The 9,407-nt window shown below is 61.3% G+C and overlaps 1 protein-coding gene across 1 annotated transcript; it reads left to right on the top strand.

The window, feature by feature from the left end:
- Positions 1-3,851: 3,851 nt before the first annotated feature.
- On the top strand, positions 3,852-6,565 carry GALR3 (galanin receptor 3). The gene is made up of 2 exons (XM_064590620.1): positions 3,852-4,297; positions 4,945-6,565. Exons 1-2 carry the CDS (start codon positions 3,939-3,941, stop codon positions 5,729-5,731), a joined length of 1,146 nt encoding a protein of 381 aa, XP_064446690.1. The 5' UTR covers positions 3,852-3,938; the 3' UTR covers positions 5,732-6,565.
- The last annotated feature ends 2,842 nt before the right edge of the window (positions 6,566-9,407 follow it).

Genomic DNA, 9,407 nt, shown 5'->3' with positions numbered 1-9,407 from the left:
AACCCCCTTCCCACAGTCGCTGTCCCTGGTCCTTGTCTCTTCATTGCCCTCCCCACTCAGCTTTATGGGCTCGGGGCCGGGGGCCTGCCGGGATAGGTTCTGATTCACCGCAGCTCCCGCCTCAGCGTGGCATGGCCTCGGGGAGCTCGTACCTCGCTGGAGGTAGGGCAGGGAGGATGAACGGGCCCTTCTTCGTTCACAACAGGGAACTAGGACCCCCTCTCCCTGCCCTCGACCCCCCAGCCCTGCCCTTAGTCTGGGTGTCCGGATGGACGGCCTGGGCGAGCCGCAGGGATCCTAACTCCGGGATTCTGGGAATCCTAGCTTGTGGTCTGGAGGAGCTTGAGGCTGGGGTCCAGGAGCTCCAGGTGCTGGGAGATGGCAGCCCGGGCAAGAGGACTGCCGTGGCCACAGCAGCGGCGCGAATACTTGCGAGACGCTGCCACGCGGGATAGTGTACGTGGCGCAGGCGCACTGCTGCAGCAGCGAGTGCATACGGCCAGGCACCAGCCGCGGGCCCAGCCAGCAGCCCGACGCGCGCGATGTGCGTAGGCCGGCGGGTTACACGGGGTGGCCACAAGCAGCCACCGGGCAACGCCTTCCAGCAGTCGGTGTGGCGTATCCGGCGGGGCCAGAAAGCCGGGCCCAGGTCCGCCCGCCCGTGGCTCAGAGCACGCGCCGGCCCTTCCGCTGGTTCCCGCGCGCCGCCGCTGGCGTTGCGCCCCCCGGCGGCCGGCGTAGGCAGCTGCATTGCCGCGGTAGCGCGCCACGCCGTCGGTCAGCTCGCGGCTCCGCGTGCGGAGCTGCGCCGGCTCCCGTCCGCCGGCGTCCGGAAGGGCTGGTAGGAAGCGGCAGCGGGCGCAGCGGGAGCTCTGGGCGCACGTGCTGGGGTACGCGTACTGGTAGTGGCCCGACGCCCGCGACAGCCTTAGAGCCGCGCAGGACAGGAGGGCCGGCCGCGGATCAGCTGCAGCTGCACCTCCACCTCCGGAGACCGCTCCCATGGGCGCGCGGTCCACGTACTCTGCGCCGGGCTCCGGGTTCAAGGCTGCGGCCTCCTGGAGCAAGAGCAAGAGGTGGCGCCAGGGATGCGCTGGGGCTCGGGCCTCGGCCTCGACAGAGCGTTCTTCCTGCCTGCCCCACGCCGGTCCTCTGTGGTTGCCTCGGTCCTGCCGCCCTCCCTCCTTCCTTCTGTCGTTATCAGCGGCTCCGCCTTGCCCTGCTTCAAGCTCTTGCCCTAGTTCTGTAGCAGCGCATCCGGAGCCTTGCCCTGGGCCAGGCGGAGCCTTTTGGGCTGGAGGCTTCCAAAAGGAGAGAGGATAGTGTGTCAGGGATCTCGGGGACTTTCAGAATTCCGGGTGGTTGTAGACCTCTGACAGTCAAGGATTCTAAAACCCCAGTGCACTGGGGCTAGAATCCTACAATTCTGTACTTCACCTTCTACCATTCTAATTCCTTAATTCTGATAGCTCTGAATTCAGGACAGTCTAGGTACGATTCCTGATACCTTCTGTTTAGTGAAATTTTTTTTAAAGATTTTATTAATTTGTCAGAAAGAGAGAGAGCACAAGCAGGGGGAGCGGCAGGCAGAGGGAGAAGCAGGCTCCCCGCTGAGCAGGGAGGACCTGGGGCTCCATCCCAGGACCCCCAGATCATGACCTGAGCCGAAGGCAGCCGCTTAACCGACTGAGCCACCCAGGCATCCCTGTTTAGTGAATATTTCCAAAAATCTGGGGATGCTCTGCATCTGGAGCAAGTGGCATCAGGCTTTCAAGAAATACCTCTGAGCATTCAGGAAAATCCCAGTGATCTGGGAAGAGCTAGTCCTGAGGAGTCTCTTCCCCAGCTCCTTGGGCCTTGAATGCAAGTCCTGGCTCTATCAGTGTCCCCTCAAACTATTTTCTCTCCCCTTTCACAGACTTCCTATTAACATTCCCCTCAACCTCCCAGCTTCTAGAAAGACTACACGTAGTCCCTACCATCTCTTCTCTTCCTAAACTCATTGCAGACTCTTTTGTCTCCACTACACTTGTTCAGTTTACCAACAACCTCATTGTTACGAAATCCAGGGTACCTCACTCCCCCCCATCCCCGACTAGTCTTTCTAACCCTCTGGAAACATTTGGCCATGTGGCCCACTTCTCCAAGAGTTCCAGGCTAGAACCCCATGCATGACTGAATCACACAGGCATTCACCAAGACCGATTGATTAACCTCTGGCTTTTGCCGGGACAGGAGGCTCCTAACGGGTCAATCATTAAATCACTCCGCTTCTGTCCATCCTTTTCACCCCAGGCCAAAACAAACCAACTACAAACTAAATGGGCAGACCGTGGCCCTGCTCTAAAACTTTCACTAGTTCCCCATTGCCCTCAGGCTAAAGCCAAACTCTTTGGATGGACACCAAAACCCTTCGTCTCCAGCCACACTGAACCTCTGGAACAAGCTTAGGAAATTTAATGGGCCTAGGAATTCTCAGGGACTGGGGGAGGAGTCCTATCTGGTCTCCAAAAAAGAGACTCATATTCTGGTTTCCTAGCCTAGGACACCCCATTCAAGACGAGGAATCCTTTCTGAGCTTGGATTAGAGCCCTACTTGGAGCAGAGAAAGGAAAGATGGGGAGTGAATCATTAGGCTGGAGGTGGGAGTGCCAGGAATGGGCTGGGCCCTGGGCATGGAGGGGTTAACTCTAAAGCGAATCTCAGAGAGCGAGATCAATGGGTTACTCCCTGCAGAAAGAGGCAGAAGCAACGCAGGGAGGCAGAAAAGAACCAGGCAGAAAAGCATGCCACCCCGGGGAAATCAGGGACCAAGGAGGAGGTGGCTGGTGGCTACTCCGGAGGGAGCGCCCAAGTCTGGCTCAGCAGAGGAGGTGCCTTAAAGGAGAAGAGGGAGAAGCAGGAGGAAGACCTGAACCTTCAGGGAGGCACCAAGGGGCAGCCAATGAGCCAAGAGGCAGCCTCAGTCTGGTTCACCCAGGACCGATTCACCCAGGACCAAGCGGGGCCTGGTGCCCAGAGCTGAGGTGGGTGTTGCCCTTCCTGAGCTTCAGGGGGCTTGCTGCATGCTGGGGGTTGGGGGTGCAGATATTGCCTTTCTTCCGTCCACCCTGCCTGCCCCCCCCATGCCCTTCATGTGTCAGAGGTTCCAGGCATGCAGGGGGATCCACAGGTAGTAGCCCATATGGGCCGAGGGGTGGAGCAAGGGTGAGAGTGGGCACGGTGTGCATAAATGCACACACACATACTTGCACATCGTCAGAAGCACCACCTGTTACAGGCTGTCAGCCGAGCACTCCAGCCTGGGAGTCAGGGTACCAGGGTGGCAACAGCCCCAGGTCTGCCACTCAAAAGTGTGATAGTAGCCTCCCATGTCCCCTCTCTGAGCCTCAGTTTCGTCTTGTGCAAAAAGGGGGCAGTGACCTATATGGTTTTCCCAGCTGTGCCACAGTGTGGGGCTTTCACTAAACCGGACTTCAAGATGACTCAGGGATATCACCCGTGTTTCGCTGACTTTGACCCATGTCCCAGACTCTTCCCTGAGCTTCAACCCCCCTTGGAGAAGTAAGGTAGATCTATCAGCAACTTGGGTTGGGTTCGCCCCTCCCCCATCTGCCATGTCCTCACCCCATCGGGCTGGGAGGTGTCTATCACCTAATCATCTTTCATGGGGGTGTTCCCTAGGAAACTGAGAAGCCCACCTCAGACATGTATGCGATTGTGCCAGGCTTACACAAGTGGCTCTCAGGGATAACTTTTGGCTGTCTCCCCACTCCCGCCTCCATCCCCCATGAGCTCCCTGCCCAGGAGACCTGGCCAGGCCCAGGCTAGGGGCCTGGATTGAGACCCCTGGTTCAAGTAACCAGAGCCGGGGGGTGGGGGGGGCTCCTGTCTGAGGACTCCAGCTTCTTTTCCTCAGGTGCCCATTGGATGGGGAGATGGCTGATACGCAGAACATTTCGCTAGACAGCCCGGGGAGCGTGGGGGCTGTGGCAGTGCCTGTGGTGTTTGCCCTCATCTTCCTGCTGGGCACCGTGGGCAACGGGCTGGTGCTGGCCGTGCTGTTGCAGCCCAGCGCCGGTGCCTGGCAGGAGCCGGGCAGCACTACGGATCTATTCATCCTCAACCTAGCGGTGGCCGACCTCTGCTTCATCCTGTGCTGCGTGCCCTTCCAGGCCGCCATCTACACACTGGACGCCTGGCTCTTTGGGGCCCTCGTTTGCAAGGCTGTGCACCTGCTCATCTACCTCACCATGTACGCCAGCAGCTTCACGCTGGCCGCCGTCTCGGTGGACAGGTGCGCTGTGCCTGGGACCTGGCTGGGTCTGGGCTGGGGAGGCAAGACCTGAACAGATTCCTCAGGAACGAGAGCGGGGGGCGGGGGGGGGGGAGACCAAGGAGGGAGATGGGAGGGAGAGAAGGAACCGCTCTCCGGCCCCCACCAACCAGTCTCTGGGCGCACCACGCGCAGAGCGTGCTCGAGGGGACCATCCTGCCCTCCCCCCAACCCCATTGTGAGCTGTGTCTTAGGCAGTAGGTGCTCCGTAAGTGTGACACGAATGGCAAAAAGAACACATGAATGAAACCATCAGTTATTTTATTACCGTCCACACCTCGCCCAGGCTGTGGTCATACCTGTTTTCGTCGCTCCAAACGTGGGGTCCAATCTAGGCTCCCTCTCTAGCTGATGACCTTGGGCAAGTCCCTTCCCTCCGCGCCTCGAACCCCGCCTTGCTAGCCGCCAGGCACTGCTCTAAGCGCTTGGCGGGTTACTGCCCCTCACCCTCGCCACCACCCCGCGAGGCAGGCCGCCGGACGCGGAGCGCCAGGCCGCGCGGGCGCGCAGGTGCCGGCGCGGCGGCCACGCGGGGGCGGGAGGCGCGAGGCGCGGGGGCAGCTCGCCCGGCCTCCCGCCTGCCGCGCTGACCCGGCGCCCGCCCGCAGGTACCTGGCCGTGCGGCACCCGCTGCGCTCGCGGGCCCTGCGCACGCCGCGCAACGCCCGCGCCGCCGTGGGCCTCGTCTGGCTGCTGGCGGCGCTCTTCTCGGCGCCCTACCTCAGCTACTACGGCACGGTGCGCTACGGCGCGCTCGAGCTCTGCGTGCCCGCCTGGGAGGACGCGCGCCGCCGCGCCCTCGACGTGGCCACCTTCGCCGCCGGCTACCTGCTGCCCGTGGCCGTGGTGAGCCTGGCCTACGCGCGCACGCTGCGCTTCCTGTGGGCCGCCGTGGGCCCCGCGGGCGCGGTGGCGGCCGAGGCCCGGCGCAGAGCCACGGGCCGCGCGGGCCGCGCCATGCTGGCGGTGGCCGCGCTCTACGCCCTCTGCTGGGGCCCGCACCACGCGCTCATCCTCTGCTTCTGGTTCGGCCCCTTCGCCTTCAGCCCGGCCACCTACGCCTGCCGCCTGGCCTCGCACTGCCTCGCCTACGCCAACTCCTGCCTCAACCCGCTCGTCTACGCGCTCGCCTCGCGCCACTTCCGCGCGCGCTTCCGCCGCCTGTGGCCCTGCGGCCGCCGCCGCCGCCGCCGCCACCACCGCCGCGCCCGCTGCCCCCCGGGCGCCCGCCGCCGCCGCGTCCGCCCCGCCGCCGCGGGCCCTGCCGGCTGCCCCGGGGACGCCGGGCCTCGCGGGAGGCTGGCGGCGGGCGGCGGCCGGGGCGGGGATCCGCGGGAAGAGCCCGCCCGCGCGGGAGAGGCTGGACGGGCCGCGTCTGCCCCAGGACCGGAATGAACCTCGTCCGCCTCCACTCTGCGGGGCGACCGTCTGTCTGTCGTTCCGCTTCCCCCAGGCCACGGCGCTACCAGGGGACGGCGCCAGGCAGGGGTCCTCCGAGGCGCACTGGCTGAGCTGGGGCTCCAGCCCGGTGGACGCCCCTGGGCGGCGAAATTGGGTCCACCCAGCTAAGCGCAGCCCGCCCCCCCCTCCCCCGGTCAGGCAGCCCCCAGGCTCCGGCCATAGCCAGTCTGGCACGAAGGCAGTTCCTCCGCCCACCCCCTCCAACTCGGTCAGCACCTTCTAGGCCCTGCTTTCTCCACCACACTTCATCAAGCCCCTTCTCCCTTCCAAGCCGTGCCCTGGGTAATGTAACACTAGCAGCTAATTTAGCAATTATGGAGCATTTACTGTGTATCTTATGCGGTGCTACACTCTTCAATCTAAGTATCAAAGCAGCTTTGCAAGATAGATATGATTAGTTCCATTTCTACAGATGTAGAAATCAAGAATCAAAAAGGTTTAGTGATTTGGGGCACCTGAGTGGCTTAGTCAATGGAGCGTGTGACTCTCGATCTCGGGCTTGTGGGTTCAAGCCCGCTGGGTGTAGAGATTATTTAAAAATAAAATCTTAAAAAAAAAAAAATTTAGTGATTTGCCCAAGGTCACATAGCTAGTGTCTGGCAGAAGTTGGATTCAAACCCACGGCTGTTTAACTTTTTCTGCTCACTGGAACCACCTTCTCCACCTTTGGGGCCTCTGTCCTCAGTTTCCATGGTTTCCAAGGTTTTCCTTGGTTCTTCCTGAGTCTGCGTCAGCCTTCTTCCCTAAACCAGCAGCTCCCCACACTTGACTGGATGCTTGGGAAACCTCAGAGAGCTCCCGGTCCCCTTCCTTAGGATAGTTCTGTTCTGCTACTCAGGCCAGCGAGTCCGATGGGCTTCCCCCAGCCACCCAGTCCTAGGTCCATTGCCTGACCCCAACCCCTTGCATTATTCCTTCAGCCACTTGGTGCTCCTGGCTCAGGTGAGACGCTGAGCCACACTCGGGTCCCAGCTGGCAGCCCTGGCTGCCCCGTGGCCCCCTCCCTCCCTGTCCATGCACACAGCGGGGTAGTCCGTGGCTGTGGCAACCTCCTAATTAACCAATAAATCAGTCTCAGTGGTTGCAGAGCTACCCACTTCCCTCCCTCCCCCCCACCACACGTCAATAATATTTATGAGCTCAGGCTGAGGCCTGAGACCTTTCAGCCTCCTTGTCTCCTGGGCATACCTCCCAGTTGCTGAGCACCCTGGGAAGGCCCCTCCCTGACAGTAGGCTGCTGCTGAGTCCTGCTCACTGCCTGCCACCTACCCCAGACCCCCGGGTCAGAGTGTCAGTCACCCTTCACAGGGGGAGGCTGAGACCGGCTGGGGAAGTGACTGCTTTGAGAGCCCAGCACAGGGGCCTGACCCCAGGCCGGTGTTCTCTCTACCGCGTCTCTGCCAAGGTTCCCGCGGCTGGCTCAGGCCACAGCAGTGGGAGTGTTTCCCGGATGGCAGGGGTGCGAAGCTGCCCGCTTCTGCAGCACCAACCGCCCATGGCCTCGACCTCCCCGTGGCCATCACTCACACCTCGCAGACAAGAGACACTGCCTCCATTGTCAGAATTGGAAACTGAGGCTCCAGGAGATGAGGTAGCTTGGCCAGAGCTGAGATCCTACCTGGGCCTCACAGAGGGCTCCCATGGCAGGCCAGGCAGCACGGGAAAACATCTAAGACCACCTGACAAAGTTTGCCACACGACACCGGTGAGTGCCTGCAAAGTAGAATGGGGAACAACATCTCCCGGGGGGGGGGGGGTTGTTTATGTGGTGCTTGGGCAGCCACCCAGCTGGGCTGCCACTCCTCAGTCAGCTCTGTGAGCAGGGACAAGTGCCTGACTGGGAACAGCCTCCATCCGGGACAGGCAAGAGACAAGATCACCTAGCCAGGGAGGGGCAGAGCCGGTTCGAACCTGCAGGAAACCCCAGGCCCAGGGCGGGAAGTGGGTCAGGGGAGCCTTCCACAGTGGCCTGGGGTCTCTGCTCAACTGGTAGAGGGTCAGTGGTATAGCCCAGGCCCCTGGCTGGACTCCAGGGCCTCCTGCTTCTGAAGTGAGTCTCTCTGGCCCACTGGAGGCTCTGACTAATGGACAACAGTATAGCTGGACCAGAGTCGGCACACAACAGGTATTTGATACATGAAGATGGAGACGACCCTTCCCTTCCTTCTTTCCTTTACCCCCCAGGCATTTGGGTGCCTGCCTTAAGCTATGCCGTGAGGGGATCACAGAGAGGGCCTGAGTCTGCACGGACTCCTGTCTTCCAGGAGCTCCTCGGTCTAGCTGGACAGCCAGACACCAAAAGCAGGAAAGACAGCACCGTGTGGTGAGGCCAGAACAGGAGAACATGCAGTTCTGAAGGGCACAGACAAGGAAACTCCTGCCTTCCTGGGCAATCCAAGCAGGAGTCCCAGAGGAGGTGACAGTTAATATGCGTTTTCCTGGAGAAGGTGAGAAGGGCCTGCCAGGTGGAGCAGCAGCCTGTGCCAAGGTGGGGTACAGGCAGGAGCAATAGGGGGCTGGTGCAGCTGAAGCAAGCCGGGCGAGGAGGGGTGAAGTCTGGGGAGGCCAGGAAGGTGGGTGCAGTGAGGTCACATGGCTTCCTGGGCCAGCTGGGGAGCAGGAACCTCATCCTTGAGGCAGGCGGTGATGCCCCTGAAGGTTTGCAGTATGGGCCCCGTCAAACCTGTGGCTAGGAAGCCCCCAGCATGGCTAAGAACTCTGTGCCTAGTAAGTGCTCAAGCGTGAACACTGCAGGCCCCTCCCTAAGAGGTTTGCACAAACAGGAGGATGAGAGGGCTGCAGAATTCAGACCTCCTTCCAACTCAACTCCTACCAGGACCCCCAGGCTGCCCCGGGCCCAGCCTGAGATCCTGCAGGGGACTGGAGGCTGGGTTGGAGATGCCAATGCAGAGGCTGCTCTGTGAGCCTTTGGCCGGGAAAGCCGCCACCAAGGGCCTGGCCTGGGCCTGGGAAACTGTTTTGCCATGGATCTGGCAGGAAGTTTGACTGCTGTTGGGCTTGGGCTCGGTCTCGGAGGCCCCTGGGTCGGCTTCGGGGGGCTAATGAAATGCTTGGAAGAGCAGATGGTCATAGTACTTTGGTTTGGAGAGAGCTGTGAGTCCTGTAGGGCCACAGGCAGGCACTGGGGGCTGGAGGAGAGGCTGAATGAGCTCTGACCATTCTCTGAGGCCCAGGAGAATCCACCCAACCTGAGTCCCCTGCAGGATCTCAGGCTGGGCCCGGGGCAGCCTGGGGGTCCTGGTAGGAGTTGAGTTGGAAGGAGGTCTGAATTCTGCAGCCCTCTCATCCTCCTGTTTGTGCAAACCTCTTAGGGAGGGGCCTGCAGTGTTCACGCTTGAGCACTTACTAGGCACAGAGTTCTTCTGCGGGAAGAAAAGGCAGAAGCATGGGGGGGTTGGAGGAGCCCAGAAGGCCCTAACCCAGCTTGGGCAGGCAGGGAAGACTTCCTGGAAGAGCTGGTGCCCAAGCCAAGTCCTAAAGTGGGAGTTAATCAGGGCAGATGGGGAAGGGAACGATGGAAGAACATGGGCACAGTCCACCTGGAGTCAGGAACAGCACGGTGGGCCGAGGACCTGTGACAGGTAGGGGG

This window comes from Mirounga angustirostris, unplaced genomic scaffold (assembly GCF_029215605.1).
Source record: "Mirounga angustirostris isolate CCGP_5_RB_7025 unplaced genomic scaffold, mMirAng1.0.hap1 SCAF_5, whole genome shotgun sequence".
Lineage (NCBI taxonomy): Eukaryota > Metazoa > Chordata > Mammalia > Carnivora > Phocidae > Mirounga > Mirounga angustirostris.
The sequence above is the reverse complement of the archived record's forward strand: the minus strand, read 5'-3'. Positions and strand labels throughout refer to the sequence as shown.

Bases quoted from the DNA above. Each gene is read 5' to 3' on its own strand.
- GALR3 (XM_064590620.1), top strand. From the start codon at position 3,939: ATGGCTGATACGCAGAACATTTCGCTAGACAGCCCGGGGAGCGTGGGG. The intron at 4,298-4,944 runs GTGCGCTGTGCC...GCCCGCCCGCAG, and splicing joins GCCGCCGTCTCGGTGGACAG to GTACCTGGCCGTGCGGCACC.